The sequence below is a fragment of the Oryctolagus cuniculus genome, chromosome 13 (genome assembly GCF_964237555.1).
Source record: "Oryctolagus cuniculus chromosome 13, mOryCun1.1, whole genome shotgun sequence".
In the NCBI taxonomy this organism is placed as follows: Eukaryota; Metazoa; Chordata; class Mammalia; order Lagomorpha; family Leporidae; genus Oryctolagus; species Oryctolagus cuniculus.
The window spans coordinates 17,961,141-17,978,047 of record NC_091444.1 but is presented as its reverse complement, the minus strand read 5'-3'; the positions used below and the strand labels follow the sequence as shown (position 1 = coordinate 17,978,047).

Below are 16,907 nucleotides of genomic sequence, written 5' to 3'. Positions count from 1 at the left end.
GGCTTTGGTCGCCGTGGCAACAGGGTGGGTGTCATTCCCCAGCACAAAAGGGTGTGTGCTTGGCAGCCATCGCCTAGCAACAGCCTCCCTCTCTCTTGGCGTCACCCGGCCCTGGGGTGGGTGCCAGCGAGAGAACAAGGCTGTTAAGATCTCCAGGAGGGGGCAGAGGGAGTCTGAGGCCAAGGGGCGTGGGCGGGGCACTCAGAGTCCCCTGCCCCCCAGCCTGGCTCCTTCCTGGTCAAGGCAGGCTCCGCACTGGGGAGGGGGTTGGGGCAGGGGAGCTGGGCTTGGCCAGGCAGGTGCAGTTGGAGGCAGTGGGGTTTGGGGGACAGCCATTCGGGATGTTCAGGGCCCCACCTGGTGAGGTGGGTCTGGAAGAACCCAGAGGGGGGGTGGGCCTTCAAGGGTGGACCAGCAGGAGGAGCTGCAGGGTCTGTACAGATGGGGGCAGGGGCTGGGGCGGCTGGGGGTGGGGCAAGCAGAGGACAGGCAGCTGCGCCTTGTGCAGGCGAAACAGGCCGTCCTAAGAAACAGCAGGAGCAGCTCACAGCGAGAGGCTGCGGGCACAGGAAAGACGCGGGGTTGCCTTGAATGGGGGCTTTGTGGGGAGCAGAGGGGGCTCCACACCAGACTGCTGGGCAGCCTGCTGACTTCCGGGGACCGCTGGGGTTGAGCCACAGCGAGGACTCCCTCCCCAGCTCCCCAAGCCCTTTATCCTCTCTGTCCCTCAAGGGCCACAGGGCTGTGCAGGGCATGAGGCGGGGCCAAAGTGGGGGGGTGTGCCCCTGGGGTGCATGTGGGTGCTGCCAGGACACGGCCCCAGAACGTGCACTGGGCACCGGGATAGTTCTACCTAGTTTATTGCTGGTCACGGATTGCCTTCTAGAACAAGCACCTAACGAGGGGGCTAGGCAGCCCAGGGCACCCAAAGAAAGGAGGGAGGGGGGAGGGGACAAGGTGGTCCTGCCCCTGCCCCCCAGGGCCCTCCATTCCACAACAGGGCCCGGAGTGGCAGAGGGAGGTGACACCTGGAGAGCTCACAGCTAACACAGTCAGGCTCCATGGCAGGGACAGGGGCGTGGGGCTGGGACCAGGGCGGGCCGGTGAATTGCGGGTTCACAGCTGGTGGGGCTGAGAGCTTCCAGACAGTTCTCAGGACCCAGAAGCATCACCACCCACCCGTGGAAGCCCCCACGAGGGAGAGGAAAGGCCAGGCTTGGGGAGGGGCTGGACATCCCCAAGCCTCGGTGAGAGGAACCCAGGCCCCCTTGTAGGAAGCACGCCCTGCCGTGGAGCAGGACCCACAAGGGAAGAAACAGCGCCTCCCCCACGCCCCCCACCTGATCCCGCTCCTCCGGGGGGCCTGGCCTCAGCACGGGGTACCCAGGGGCAGGAGCGGGGGCGACTCCCTGGGCTCATGGAAGTAGAGGGAGGAGGACGCCTCGGCCTTGAGCTTGTCCGAGCGGCCGCCGGGCGCCGAGGCCTCGGAGGCGCCCGCACACTGGTCGCAGCAGCAGCAGCAGCAGTCCAGGAAGGCCTGGCCCAGCGGCCTGCAGATGCATAGCAGGAGTACGGGCGTGATGGCGCCCTTGAAGAAGATGGAGAACTGGGTGACCAGGCCCAGCAGGCCCAGTGTCTGGCGGCTGAGCTCCGGGGAGAGGTAGGCCACCGTCACGTTGCACACGTTCTCCGGCAGGGCACAGAAGGCATAGACCACGGTCAGGCCCACCACGGTGCGGTTGAGCTGGCTCTCACACTGCTCGTGCTTGCGTCCCGGCGGGCCCCGCACCCGCCACGTCACCAGCTGGCAGGTGACGGTGAAGAGGATGGGCAGGCAGAAGTAGCAGCCGAAGTACCACCACATGCGGGCGTTCTGGTAGGTCATCACCAGCGAGTACAGGGACTCGGGCAGGCTGGCCGAGGGCTTCATCACACACGAGTCCTCGGAGCCCCAGGCAGGGGAGGGCTCCTGTGCCAGCTGCCACAGCAGGAGCTCGGGCACGGCCAGTGTCATGGAGCCCACCCAGATGACGGCCAGCTTGGCCAGGATCGACTGACAGCGCTCGATGGGCCTCACCTTAGGCAGGGTGCTGGTGGCCACGTGGAAGCGGTCGATGCCCAGGGCACACAGGCTGAAGGTGGTGACTCCCAGACAGGACACCTGCGGGCGAGGACGTGGGGGCGGGCGAGGGGCCCCTGGTCAAGGCGCGCACGCACGGGGGTGGGGGGGAGAGCCCTGGGCTTCCGAGGGGTGGGCATGGGACTCGTAGGACGGCTTTGCTGCACAAACCCTGCTCAGCCGTCCCACAGGGGAGGAAACTGAATGGCAGAGCTGACGATGACACACGCCGCCCCCTGGCCACCGCTGACCGACTCGCTGCCTCCCAAGACCCCGAGACCCCACGAAGGGCCTGGGAGTTCCTCTCAAAGGAAGAACCAAGACCAAGACGTGGGAGAGCCGTTCCCTGCCCCCAACAGTGGGCATCAACCGGGTGGGTGGTCTTGAACCCTCCCTGCCCTGTCCTGAGCAGCCCCGCCCCCACAGCAGCAGGAAAGTCAGAGGAAGAAGCAGGGTAGCAGGGACAGAAGTGCCAAAGAGCGTGGGGTCGGGGGGTAGGGGAGTGCCCGCCCCCTCTGGAGCCCTCAAGTGATGTCCCAGCACACTGGGGGCTGTACGCCCAGGCCCTGCCTGGCCAGACGCTTCCTCCTCTGCCGGGGGGAGGGGAGGGAGCCACACAGTTCCCCCCTTATGAGCTCAGCCTCCCAGTGTCCTTTGTGGGAGCCCTGCCGGGAAGCCCCGGCCAGCAGCGGATCGGCCTGCAGCCCCTGGCAAAAACACTCGCCTCTCCTCCTTGCCGACAGCGCCAGAAACGTCCCAAGTTTTGCTCCAAGCTGCCTCCTCCCATTTCCTCCTGGGGCCACCTTGTGACTCCCACCCACCCAACCCTAGCCCAGAGGGAGGACCTGACGGGCCTCTGGGTCATCTCTATCCTCCAGGGGGCATGAGCAGGTGGCCTGGGAGCCTGTGGGGACCCACGGTCACTGACCTGCCAGCCACATGCAAGACAGGGCTCTTGTCTGCTGTCCTGCCCCCCGCACCATGGTCCACTCCCAGGTGTAGACCACTGCTAATATTCATTCTAAGCATTTTATAGAAATTCCCCCACTTAATCCTTTGAGAATTCGTTCGGATCGCTATCATTACTATTAGCGCCAATGTACAGATGAGGAACTTGAAACTCAGGCAGGTTAAGCAACTTGGCAAGGTCAAGGTCTCTTGGCTAGTTGGGGCAAAGCCCACTCCAGATCCAGTCTGTCTGACCCAGAGTCCCCTGAGGAGTCCGCCTGGCCCCTGGGCTCTGAGCACGATGTGAGGGACCAGGACCCCAGGCTGCTCCCACATGGAGGGACTTCTTGTGAGGCAGAGCCCCCTTGGGCCACCAGTAGGTGGTCTCCCTGGGTTGGGAAGCAAAAGACGGCTCCAACTGCGGAGCTGCCAAAGGCCAGTCCACTAAGGTGACCGGGAACAGGGCTGGGAACAGGACCTGTGTCCCAGTGCCTGCCCCTGACTGCTCCTCAGGCAGGCAGGTCCCCTGCATCACTCAACGCGTGCCTCAGAGGGACACCAGCCTTCACAGAGAGGTGGCAGCCGCAACAGTCCCCATCCTTACCCCCACAGAGCTGAACCTACGAGGCTGCCTGCTTGTCCTGTGTTCTTATGCAGAGAGCCGTCTTGCTGTGTCTTGCCTCCTTGCACAGACATTGGTGTATTTTTGCCGTGTTTTGGTGAAGGCATCTCTGTATGGTTTGCACATGCTCCAACACTCTTGTGTTTGTGTTAACATAGAAATGAGGGTGCTGGGGGAGACTCAGGAATCATAGAACAGGCTCGCTGGAAGGACCATCTGGTCTACCCCAGTTGGGTGATGGGGAAACTGGAAAGGAGAGGTGAGTGACAAGGACAGAGCCCAAACCAGGTCTCCCCCTTCAGAGAGGGCGTAGGAGGCTGTGACAATAAGTCACAGCAAGGAAGGGCCTTTCCTTCTGGTGGGGGCACTCACTTGAGTGGGGAGGGACCGTGGGAGCTCCCTGCGGGGAGACAGGACACCAGGCAGGAAAGAAGGGAGATGTGGGCACTGGGCAGCAGCCACGGGCGCACAAAGGGCAGGGTGATGTCTCGGTGTGGACACGGGGCAGGGTGGAGCAGGGAGAGCCAGTGCAGGGTCTAGAGAAAGGGAAGATGTGCGCACGGCCAAAGCAGGGGAGCAGGCAGGACTGGAACATGGGACCCTGCACACCTGCCCGCCAGGGTCTGCTGAGAGCCCCCAGAACCAGCGCCATGCTCACCCCCACATGCCCCCCTCCCCCCGAGACAGAGTAGGGGCAGCAGGTCCAGGCCGCAGCTCCGCTTCCCGGGGCCCCACACTCACCTCCACAAAGGGCACGGCCCGGCAAGAGATGTCCCCCAGCAGCCTCTGCTTGGTGACTTCATTGAAGACGACCACAGGGAGGCAGAAGAAGAGGACCAGGAAGTCCCAGAGGGCCAGGCTGGCGAGGATGGAGTTCCAGGCGCTCTTCAGGTAGTAGCTGTGCCACACGATGCACATGACCGACAGGTTGCCCACGATGCCCACGGCAAACACCACCAGGGCCAGCAGCATGACGGCGTAGGCGCTGTAGGAGCTCTCGGTCACCGGGTACAGGGGGTTCTGAATCCGCAGCCTCTGGCCCGGGGACCCCGTCAGGTTGGCCCTCAGCTCCTGCCCGCTGCCTGGCGTGCCCCTGTCCTTGTCCGGGCGGGGGCTGGTGGCCACCAGGGGCTCGGTGGGCTGCAGACCAGCAGGGCGGATGGGCCGGGGGTACTCAGCCCACTCCTCAGGCACGTAGTGCTGCACGCCCTTGGCCTCCTCATCCTCGGTGCCCCTCCTGGCTCGGCCCTGCTGCTCCTGGACCTCCTCGGCTCTGGACCTGCCCAAGACACCGTGCAGTCCGGTGGCCGACGCCGCAGCGAGAGAGACGGCCAGGGGCCACAGCCAGCGCATGGCCGGATGAGCAGGAGGCAGCCGCTGCCTGGGGAGAGCAGGTGAGGCAAGGGCTGCAAGCTGGGCAGAACGGAGAGAGGCAGCTGGCAGCTGGTCCGCCCCGGTCAGGCGTCTGCCGTGGCCGGCCCTCCCTCCCACCCTCCCAGCCACGGGCTGGGCAGGGCCCTCTGCTGGACACTGAGCAGTCTCTGCTGCCCTCACACAGCTCTTCACCCCCAGCACTCCCTCTTGGGCCCCGCACAACCAGGGCAGCTCAGCCTGCCCCAGGGTGACCCCCCGAGGCAGGGGCAGAACCAGAAGTGGGGCACAGGGCCCCTGGTTCTGCCTGACTCCAGGCAGCACCCACATGCAAAGCCAAACGATTCCTGAGATTTTCTGGGTCCCAGCACTCACCTGGTTTCTCGGTGGACCCCTCGCCACGCTCCCACTTGTCAGATTCAAAATCTGAAATTTCAGTTTACTTGAAAGGCACAACAACAGAGAGACCTTCTGCCTTCTGGTTCACTCCTAAATGTGCGCAACAGCTGGGGCTGGGCCAGGCCCAAGCCAGGAGCCAGGCGCTCCACCCAGGTCTCCTATGCTTGGCAAGGGCTCACCTGCTGCCTCCTGGGCTGGGCTGTAGCAGGCAGCTGGATCGGAAGCAGAGGTGGGACCACGACATGAGTTCTCCAAACAGCAGCCTCACCACTGCACCACAGAGCCCACCCCCAACAACTGAAATTTACTTTTTTAATATTTTTTTTATCTGAAAGGCATATGGATAGGAAAGGGAGAGACAGAGAGAGTTCCATCTCCTGCTTCACTCCTCAAATGGCCACAAGTGTCAAGTCTGGGCCAGGCTGAAGCCACGAGCCAGGAACTCCTTCCTGAAGTCCCAGATGAGTGGCAGGGGCCCAAGTACTTGCTTTCCCAAGCACGTTAGCAGGGAGCGGGACTGGACGCAGAACAGTCAGAGCTCCGGCCGGCACTCCGACGCCAGATGCCAGTGTTGCAAGCGGTGCCTTGATCCATGTGCCACAACAAAAATGTTAACCACAACTGAGGCTGACACAAGGTGGGTGGACATTGTCAGGAACACATCCTGGCTGAGTGCCTGCTGCGCACGAGACACTCGGTGTGCGGAAGTGCGAGAGACCTGTCCGGCGAGCGGCTTCATTCCCAGGGGTACTGAACAGCTCCAGCTGAGCATGGTAGATGCACTAGAACGCGAGGGCCTGGGGCCGGTGCTGTGGCGTAGCTGGTGGGACCTCCGCCTGCAGTGCTGGCATCCCATACGGGCACTGCTTTGAGTCCCAGCTGCTCCGCTTCTGATCCAGCTCCCTGCTGTGGCCTGGGAAAACAGTAGAAGATGGCCCAAGTCCTTGGGCCCCTGCACCTGCATAGGAGACCTGGAAGAGGCTCCTGGCTCCTGGCTTTGGATAGGCACAACTCTGGCCATTGCAGCCAATTGGGGAGTGAACCAGTGGAAGGAAGACCTCCCTCTCTCTCTCTCTCTCTGCCTCTCCTTCTCTGTGTAGCTCTTTCAAATTAATTAATTAATTAAAAAAAAAAAAAGGCAGTGGCCACAATGGCGAGGGCGCCCAGAAGAGCCTGGAGGAACCTGCCAGTCTGTCAGCACCCAGGGTGACATTTGAATACGGGCTGTGAGCTTGCTGGACAGACCACAGGGAGGAAGGAGGCTCCAGCCATGCCTGCAGAACAGCGAGTGTGACGAGGAAGCTGGAACACAGAGGACTCTGGGAGAGTCCTGGGCACTTAGGGCAAGGCGCTTGCAGAGATCAGCAGGGGATGAACCAGAAGGAACTTGTGTGCCAGGCCACAGAGCTGAGGATCCCATCCCGAAGGCGATGGAGAGGGACAGGGGCGTGACCAAGGCAGGCTCTGGGAGCTGAGCCAGGGGATGCAAAGCAGGTGAAGAGAAGCCGAGATTCCAGAAAACCAGCAGCATTGACGCCTGCGCCTGCGCCTGCTGTGGAGGGAGCGCTCATGGCTGACCCAGGCATGGGTGGATACCCACCCCATGCAGGGGAGATCTGGAGCTCCTGGTGTGTATCTGGGGACTCAACTCTGCGCGTACGGAAGTCTGTGTGCCGTGGGTTCCTGGGGTTGAGTCACAGGGAAGAACTGCTGGGCGTGGCGACGTGGGCTTCAGCATGTGTGCATGGCGGGCAGCAGGGCAAGGCCTGGGTCGCCCACCTCGCCCAGGCAGCAGAGGAAGGGGCGCTGGGGAAGACAATCGAATCAAATGGGGAGGGGGCAGGCAGCTGTGCTCTCCGGCTCCTTGCGACAAGAAAAAGAGAAGAGAAACTGGGCCTGTCCAGCCAGGGGTGGGAGTCGCTCACAAGGGCAGATGGCAAACGTGACCTGGGGTGTCCCCCAGAGTGGACGCAACTTCTGCAAGACACTTCCCACTGGAGAAGGCCCCAGCCTAGCCAGAGGGGCCCTGCACCCGAGAAGAAGAAAAGAGAGTTGGTGAGGGCCTGTGTCCGCCTTCCTTGTCACCGCCCCCGCGGCCCCTGCACCGTGCTCAGGAGACACTCTCGCTTCCCAAACCCCCAGAGCCCCCAGCACCCCAGCAGCATTAGGCTCTGGGCCTCTGCCTCTTGGTGTGGCTGTTTGGGTACAAAGTCGCCATTAGCACCATCAGCTAATCACCATTAGCACCATTACCTGAGCTCTCCTGTGTCTTCTTGTTATTTTCCCAGGCCCAGAGAGGTAAAGGGACTTGCCCGAGGACACACAGCTAGGATCCAAATACAGCTTTGTCCAGCCCCAAAGCTGAGACTCCTAGACACTGCTTTGTTGTTTGTTTTTTGTTTATGTTTATTTATGTATCTGAAAGAGTCACACAGAGAGACAGAGAGAAAGAGAGACGGATCTTCCATCTGCTGGTTCACTCCCCAGATGGCCGCAATGGCCAGCACTGGGCCAGGCCAAAACCAGGAGCCAGAAGCTTCTTTTTTTTTTTTTTAAGATTTATTTATTTGAAAGTCAGAGTTACATAGAGAGAGAAGGAGAGGCAGAGAGAGGGAGAGGTCTTCCATCCACTGGTTCACTCCCGGAATGTCCGCAATGGCCAGAGCTATGCTGATCCAAAGCCAGGAGCCCGGAGCCAGGAGCTTCTTGCAGATCTTCCACACGGGAATAGGGGCCCAAGGACTTGGGCCATCTTGTACTGCTTTTCCAGGCCATAGCAGAGAGCTGGATCGGAAGTGGAACAGCCAGGACTCGAACCAGAGCCCACATGGGGTGCCGGCACTGCAGCTTTACCCACTATGCCACAGTGCCGGCCCCCCAGAAGCTTCTTCTGAGTCTCCCACGTGGGCAGACCAAGCCAGGAGCTTCTTCCAGGTCTCCCATGTGCATGCAGGAGCCCAACACTTGGACCGTCTCCCACTGCTTTTCTCAGGCCATTAGCAGGGAGTTGGATCAGAAATAGAGCACTAGTCCCAGTCGGGGTGCCGGATTCTGTCCCAGTTGCCCCTCTTCCAGTCCAGCTCTCTGCTGTGGCCAGGGAGTGCACTGCACTCGCATGGGAGACCAGGAGAAGCACCTGGCTCCTGCCATCGGCAGCGCGGTGTGCCGGCCGCAGCGCGCCGGCCGTGGCGGCCATTGGAGGGTGAACCAACGGCAAAGGAAGACCTTTCTCTCTGTCTCTCTCTCTCACTGTCCACTCTGCCTGTCAAAAAAAATTAAAATAAAATAAAATAAAAAGAAGTGGAGCAGCTAGGACATCACAGTAGCTGGTTGGTGCCCATGTGGGATGCCAGTGTCGCAGATGGCGGCTTTACCCTCTACACCACAACGCCAGCCCCAGTCACTCTTTGTGAAGCCTTAGAAAATGTTAACATGGGGAGAGACCCTCGAGACCACCTACACCAGCCCTCTTACTTTGCAGAAGTGGAAACTAAAGACTGGAGAAGTCAGGGCCAAAGCCAGGTCTTGGCCACGCCATCTCTGCCGGGGGTCTGTGCTCCACAGGCACCTGCCCCCGCGGTGTAGACCCTCACGGAGAAACAGAAAGAAAGGGAGAGAGTCCTTCATCAGCCAGCTCACTCCTTAAATGACTGCAAAGGATGGGGCTGAAGCTAGGAACACAGGGCTCATCCGGGTCTCCCACAGAAGTGGCAGGGGGCCAAGGACTTGAGCCACCTTCCACTGCCTTCCCAGGTGCATTAGCAGGGAGCTGGATGGGAAGCGGAGCAGCCAGGACACAGTGCCGCATGCTTGCATGTTTTAAAGGGATGCAGTGCAGCATTTCGACACATAGACACAGTGCAAACTGGGCAGCCACCCTTTCCACAACTTCATCTTTTCTCTGTGTCTGGAGCCTACCAGCCCCTCTCTTCCGGTTCCTCATGCAGGGGATAACACCTTGCTGTGGTCTACAGCCGCCCCTCCCTCTGTGGAACTCTTCCACCTGCTACCCTACCCCCATGTTGGTCTCTGTCGGTGCGGTGAGAATACCAGAGGCCACTAGGTGGAGCCAAACGTCCAGTGACAGAGCTAAGGGTCTGCCTGCCGGCTTCACCCCGACCCCAAACCATCAGGCTGCACCCACGCCCCACCCACAGACTTCCTGCCCCGAGGCCATCGAGCAGAGCTGAGAGGTGTCCCCAGGAGCAGAGGTCAAAGGGGCTGGCGGGATGTGCCTCAGTTCCCCTCGTCCTCTCCTGGGTGACCTGCCGGGGTCCCCAGGGAGCTGTCATCCTCCCCCACCCCTCCGTGAGGACGAGGCCGTTCTCTGTGCCCAGCCCGAGGCATCGGCCTTGCTCAGAGCAAGCCAGGTCCCAGGACGGCCGCCCCCGGCTCCCAGGAATTCCCCACTCTTCCCCTGGGAGTTTCCCCAGTGCCTGCGATGGAAACGGTGCTGGGGTGGACATGGTGGGAGACGGGCGGGGACTGTCCCTGGCGCCCGATGAGGTGAGGGCTCTGGGCACACGTGGACAGGCTGCCCGCGAAAGTAACAGGAGTTAGTGCTTTACGGGACAGATGCCATGGACCGCGCGTTCTCCCGCCCAGAGCTCCTGCCGGCTCTGCAGCTCGCAGGCTGTGTGCGTGAACCTGGCCAAGGACTTGGCTTCTGTGCCCCGGCGTCCCTGTCTGGGACATGGGGCTGACGTCAGGCCTTCCTGTGAAGATCAAATGAGTTCTCCATGTAACCATGGGAACAGTATCTGGGGCACAGGGTGCCCGACAGATGTTAGTGCTCCACTGGAGTTAACTCACTGGCCTCCCAGCTACCCCAGGAGGCAGTGCGCTCTTTCGGTGTTCATGTTATGGATTTGGAGACTGAGGCACAGAGAGGAGGGAGGGCAAAGTCCTTCCAGCTCCCAGGGTTCCAAGCCTGATTGGGGCCGTGACTCAGACTGGTGCTGCGGCGGGCGGTGTAGACAGTCTGACCTGCAGGCTCCCCTCTGCAGTCCTCCTCCTTACTCTGGGCTCCCGGGCCCAAGGGGACAGCAAAGTGTCCCTGGGGAGAACATGCGTGACCAAAAGCAGGAGGTCAGAGGTCTGCTCCCAGCTCTTCCACCCGTTAGCCCCAGGAGTCACTCCCATGCGTAGTACACAGATTTGTTGAACACCTACTGCGTGCCAGCCAGCCGTTGTCCTAGATACGTGGGAAACAGCGACTGGCTGGGCCGGACCTCTGTCCCCTGAATAAAACTAACCTGCGAATAACAAATCTGTACATTGTGACACTGGGGCCGGCAAAGGAGCTTCAGCGGTGAAACCACCACCTGGGACGCTGGCATCCGATGGGGGCATCAGGTCACCTCCCAGCTGCTCCACTTCCACTCCAGTTTCCTGCTAATGCACCTGGGAAGGCAGCAGATGATGGCTGGGGCACCTGGACCCCTGCCACCCATGTGGGAGACCTGGATGGAGTTCCAGGCTCCTGGCTTTAGCCTGGCTCAGCCCCAGCTCTTAAAGACACTGAGGAATGAACCAGCAGATGAAACAGCTCGCCCTCTCCCTCCCTCTGCATCACTCTGTTTTTCAAATGTCTTAGTAAAATAGAACAGACAGTGACGCGGGGCATGGAGGGTAAGAACAGGCTGCCGCGTGCTCAGGGACTTCATTTTTCTTTGATTTCCTCCTTGGTGAAAGGTATTGCACATCACCCAGGACCTGAGGTCTGGAAATGAAGAGGTCTGGTCAGAAGGGTTTGGAAAAGGTCGCTGAGGTGGTGGGTCCCCTGCGCACCTGGGTCAGCGCACCTGGAGACTCATTCAACACGCGTTCTCATGCACGCACGTTCTGCTAAATCGGAGGGTGGGGGCAGGCCCTGAGCGGGGTCCCGCTGCAGGCTGGGGCTTCAGGGCCAGTGCCTAGGTGTTCCCGCTGCAGGTTGACGGATGTCCTTCCTCCACCCAGCCTTGAAGAGATGCCCGAGGGAGGGGACGCGGCCTGGGCACTCTCGGGCCACAGACAGCCCCTGACCCTCTGGCAGCCAGGCCCAGGTCTTCTTCGCTGCCTCCCCAGTGCCTGGCATTCTGTAGACACTTGAGGTGTTTAAGAAAACAACAACAACAACAGGGGCCGGTGCTGTGGCATAGTGAGTAAAGCCACCGCCTGCAGTGCTGGTATCCCATATGGACACTGGTTCGAATCCTGGGTGTTCCACTTCCAATCCAGCTCTCTGCTATGGCCTGGGAAGGCAGCAGAAGATAGCCCAAGTCCTTGGGCCCCTGCACTTGGATGAGAGACCTGGAAGAAGCTCCTGGCTCCTGGCTTCGGATCAGCCCAGTTCTGGCCACTGCAGCCATTCTGAGAGTGAACTAGCAGATGGAAGACCTCTCTTTCTCTCTTTCTGCTCTGCCTCTCTATAACTCTGCTTTTCAAATAAATAAATAAATAAATGGGGGGGGGGGGTGGGAATTTGGCACAGCTGCCTAAGACGCTGCTCCTGGTGCTGCCTTCCATACCACGGTGCCTGGTTCGAGACCTGGCAACTCCGCTTCTGATTGGGCTTCCTGCCAATGCACACCCTGGGATGGCTCAAGTGCCTGAGTCACTGCCACCCGCGTGGAAGACCCCTAGGGAGCTCTGGGCTCTGGGTCTCAGCCTGGCCCAGCCCTCGCTGGTGTGGGCATTTGGGGAGTGAGCCAGAGGATGGAAGATCTCTGTCTTGTCCCTCTGTTTCTGTGTCTTTCAACTAAATCTAAAAACTAAGTTACAGGTAAGCAGAGGTGTCAGAGTGCTCACGAACCCTACCTGTACGTGACCTGGGAGGGAGGAATGCTGGCTTCCTTAGTCGAAGGAAAACCTACAGCTTCCAAAGCAGTTGGTGGAATGCACCAAGCATCTTTGGTCCCCAAAGAGCTCGTCCCCCTTGGGTCCCTCACCCTTCCTCCTCCCCAGGCTGCCGCCCTGGGCTCCCCAAAAACCCCCATGTTCCAAGTACATCTCACCCCCTTTCCCCATTACCCACAGCACAGCCAGGCAAAGCTGGTGCGTCCAAAGGCAAGGCCAGGCTCCGGGCACCAGCAGCCGGGCTCCCAGCTGGCCCTCCCTGCAGGCGCCGACTCAGCCCCCAGTCCAGGCAAGGGAGGGGTCTGGGCAGGCCCCCCAACCTGTCCTGCCCATGGAAAGACTGCGGGTTGGAGCTGCAGCAGGATCCCGTCAGTGCCACAGCAGCCACGGGGAATGGCCGTGCAGGCGCAGCTGGCGGGCCCATCAGAACAAAACCTCTGATTTTATGAGCTGCGTGCAGACTGTAGGCGAGGAGCAAGTCACTGGCTTAGCAAATGTTTATTGAATGCGTAGTGTGTGCCAGACACAAAACTCTACTCAAAAGCATTTGTGCCTAACCCCTCCATCAATAGCTGTCCCCTGGAAGGGACAGAAACCAGGGTGCGACACCACCCACTCACAGGAGCAGGGACCGGCCCCAGCCACAGGTGGAGGAGACAGAGAACAGGAGCGCTGGAGGGCCACCAGTGGGCGTGGGCGACTTCCTAGAGAGAGAGATCGCTTCGGGAGCAGAGAGCGGCTGGGAGTGAGGGAGCCAGGCGGCCGAGAGGAGGTGGGCCAGAAATTCCTGGCAGTGAGGTGGCAGGAAAGAGCCCGCGGGAGAGAGCCTGCCCCCCAGCCTGGGCCCCGCCCCCCAGGCTCAGCCAGAGCTGCAGCTGAGCCAGGGAGGGGAGAGGAGACCCCCGGAGGGCTGCCCTCAGCCCTGTCACATCTGCGCTCCCCGCTGCTTCCTGACACCTGGCCTCAGCCCTCCAGATGCCTGCGCTGGATTCCCAGCCCTGGGCAGCTGGAGGCCGCCTGGAGCTGAGGCCTGGGATACAACCTTAGGGGAAGCTCAGCCCTGGTGCAGGCTGGGTTGGGTTTTCAGAGCCGGAACGGGAGGGGGAAGTGGCCGGGCCGTGGTGGTGTCCCTTTCAGGGGGGACTGTCTGGGACTCGGAGGAGTCTGGCCCCTGCCACCCCAGGGCCTCGCCCCCAGGTGTGGCCCACGCACCAGCTTCCTGCTCGTTCCCCTTCCCGCCCCCCGTGTCACACAGCCACAGCCCACAGGGCTGGGACAAGCAGACTATTCCCTGCCAGGTGCCCTGGCCATGTCCTTTCTGCTTTCTTGCCCTGATGGCCGGACTTGAGCAGCAGCCCAGGAGCTCAGCGTGAAAGAATGCAGCTCAGAGCCCAAGGGGAGGTTTAACCCTTCCCTGGGCGGCATCTGTGCAGCTGGGGTGGGGGCGGGGGCAGGCTAGGGGGCTGTGGAGGGAAAAGGTGGTCGAGCTCCTCCTCCTGATTCTAAACCAAAAGCCTGCACCTCCTTCCCCCTCCCCCACCCTGTTCTCTGGAACACAGCATGAAATTGGATTCGCAGAAACGCGTCCCCTCCCTTCCTAGCTGTGCAGCCTTGGTGAACAACTTCATGAACAGCAATGACGTAACAGTGCCACGAGCCTGCCACAAAGCGGGTTACTTTATTTATTTATTTTTTGAGAGGCAGAGTGACAGACAGAGTTCCCAAATGCTGGTTCACTCCCCCAAATACCTGCAACAGCCAGGGCTGGGCCAGGGTGAAGCCAGGAGCTGGAACCTCCATCCGGTCTCCCATGTGGGCAGCAGGGACCCACGCACTTGAGCCGGCACCTGCTGCCGCACAGAGTGTGGAATTGGAGCAGACTGGATAGCAAGCCCTGGGCCTCTGAGCCTGGACGAGGGCCTCCTGCCCACCAGGCTAAGTACCCACCCCGAAGCGAGTTCTCAGTCAATGTCAGTTCTTTCTCTGTCTCCCTCCACTCCCTGCCTTATTCCCTGATCCCACGAAGGGCACTGCTCAGACGCCCTGGACCCCCCGGGCGCGCTGTCCTCCCACCCTGGAGGGACACCCTGCCAATTGCAGATTGCTGCCAAAAATGTAGAGTTTCCTCTGCCCCTCCTGGGATGGAGAGTGCAATTCTATCCCCCCCACGCCAGTGTCCCGGGTGGAGAGCTTCAAAGGAAGGGAGGACGAAGGTCTCTGGCCACGCCCCCTGTGGAAAGAGGGGGGAAATTCCCGTATGTAAAGGAGGCTAAAGATAGACACAGAGACCCCACCCCTGCCCGGCCTGCCCTGCCCCATTCCTGGAAGAAGCCGGGCCCAGCCGGCTGCCCTGGGTCGTGGGTGACACTAGGCCTGTGGATCTCGTCACTGGCAGAGCATCCTTGGCCCGTCGGGGTCTTGCGCCCCTTCGGCACCTTCCTGGGATTGATTTCTCTAGACCAGCGCAGAAGCTCTGGGGGTCAGCAGAATGGAGCCGAGGCAGCAGCCTCGCTCGGGGCTTTGCGCCTGTGGCCCTGGTACCCCAGCGCGGGGCCTGGGTGAAGGCTGCTGTGCAGAGCTGTAGGTGCCGAGCTCTGTGGCACCGTCTCCCAGGGCCTCACACCGGGCCTGACAGGTGTGCCCTTCACACCTGTTCTGCTTGAGAGGGTGGCCCTGTCTAGGGGCTCAGCCCTGGCCAGCAGGAGTGCCCTGCTTGCAAATGGCAGTGTGGATTTCCACAGAGCCAGGCCTTCCCCCGCACCTCTCTTGAGCCCCCCACCCCGACTCCAGCACACAGCACTGAACTCCAACATCCGTCAACTGACATTCTTGGGACACCCAGCACTCGGGCAGGTGCAAGGGCAGGAGGGCAGTACAAGTGCTTTGCACCTGCCCCAGGTCTTCCTCAGGGACTGCCTGGTCCACCCGTGCCAGCTGGGGGGCCCTTGCCCAGGAAGCCCTCCTGGGTGGGACCAGGGACGCCAGCCTCTGGCCCGACTTCTGGAGCTTCAGCGATTTTCTTTAGACAGCACTCAGGCAGACTGGCCCTTCTTCTGCACAGAGCAACCTCTCCCAGGGCCCCGACCGTCCTTTTTGAGATGGGCTTTGGTTGGGGGCTTTCCAACCCCTCAAACCTTAGAATTCCCAGAGGAACCTCTGTGCATTGTGGCCAACAGATATTTCTGTTTATTGTTTTTGTTTTAATAATGCTTCTTTTAAAAAACAATATTTATTTATTTATTTGAAAGAGTTGCAGAGAGAGAGGGAGAGACTGAGAGCGATCTCCCATCCACTGGTTCACTCCCCAAGATGGTCATCATGGGTCTCCCCGCTGGGTGGCAGGGATGCAGGCACTTAGGCCATCTTCCACTGCTTTCCCAGGCGCATTAGCAGGGAGCAGCTGGGACTCGCGGTGGAGCCAGTACTGCACAGCGCCAACCCCGTGGTTTGTTTCTTGCAGAGAGTAAGAGAGAATTTCCGGACCACTGTTGGCCTAGGACAGCTCCCCCTGGGTGCTGGGGAAACACACCCAGCTCTGCTGAGCATCCTGGGCCTTTTCTCCTTTGCCCGTTTCGGGTGCAGATGGTAGAGAACGGATGGAGGTGGTGTTGACCTTGGCAGTGGCGAGGAGGCGTGGGCTCCGAGCAGGTGCATGCCCATGCGTTTCTGTCTGTGCTGGGTATGTACCAGTGTGCATCTCCCTCCACACAGAGCTCTCCGTGTGCAGCTGTGGAAAGAGATTTATATTCCTTTCTAGATTGTCAGGGGCAGGGGTGTGGTCCGACAGATGGCTAGCAGGCTGCAGGTGTGTCTGGCTGAAAAAGGTACCTGCTGGGCCTCCTGGTTGGCTGTCAGTGAGTCACGGCGGTTGGGTTCCTGGAGCGGAGCTAATGGGCTGTCATGGAGTCTGGTTCGTGCCCTGCCTTATCTTTAGGGCCTTCTCCTGTCGGCCCAGACCAACAATGTTCCTTGTACCTGCAGTGACGCTCACAGGCTGCTGACTCCGGGTCAGTGGGACGTGCCCTTTGGGTAGCTTTCCCAGAAGTGTGCGGGTTCACCTTGACCTTGCCACACACTGATGCCTCGGCCCTCCTGTACCCGACAGATGGGGACCTCCAGGGGAGAGATGGGGATGAGGGGGGTCAGCAGACTATGACCTGGCAGAGCCGCCGGGGCTGGGGGCGGGGGGGGCGCACTCAGTTCACTGAGTGGCAACTTAGCAGTGTTTGTGGGTAAACATCTGTGAAACCAACTCCACTCCTGGTAGGTTGCCATGGTAACTCAGGGTCTGGGTGGTGGTGGGGGTAGGTGGCAGAATAGGTCCATGCCCTGGCTTTCAGATGCACAGGCCCCCGGATATGCACATATCCCCCCCCACATGCCCCCAGCCCCAAATCACAGGGCCACAAGGAGCTCTTCGCTTCTCCTGGACCTTGCCTGGGGTTCCTTCATGCCCGTCGCTGGGGTCGCAGTGAGCTCAGCAAGGCCTTGTAGGGGGTGCACAGGCGGCCATCACAAGGAGGAGCCAGGCAGCCAGCAGGAGCCCCAGGGGCTGTGACGTTGGCCCGCCCCTCGCCCCAACAGCTAGCAAAGCTCCTTCCTCCACGT

General features: G+C 60.8%; 1 protein-coding gene across 1 annotated transcript; it reads right to left on the bottom strand.

Annotated features, from left to right (window-relative positions):
• Positions 1 to 844: 844 nt before the first annotated feature.
• On the bottom strand, positions 845 to 5,170 carry GPR37L1 (G protein-coupled receptor 37 like 1). The gene is made up of 2 exons (XM_017347863.3): positions 4,431 to 5,170; positions 845 to 2,161 (listed from the first exon to the last, which is right to left on the bottom strand). Exons 1-2 carry the CDS (start codon positions 5,040 to 5,042, stop codon positions 1,370 to 1,372), a joined length of 1,404 nt encoding a protein of 467 aa, XP_017203352.2. The 5' UTR covers positions 5,043 to 5,170; the 3' UTR covers positions 845 to 1,369.
• Between the last annotated feature and the right edge of the window lie 11,737 nt (positions 5,171 to 16,907).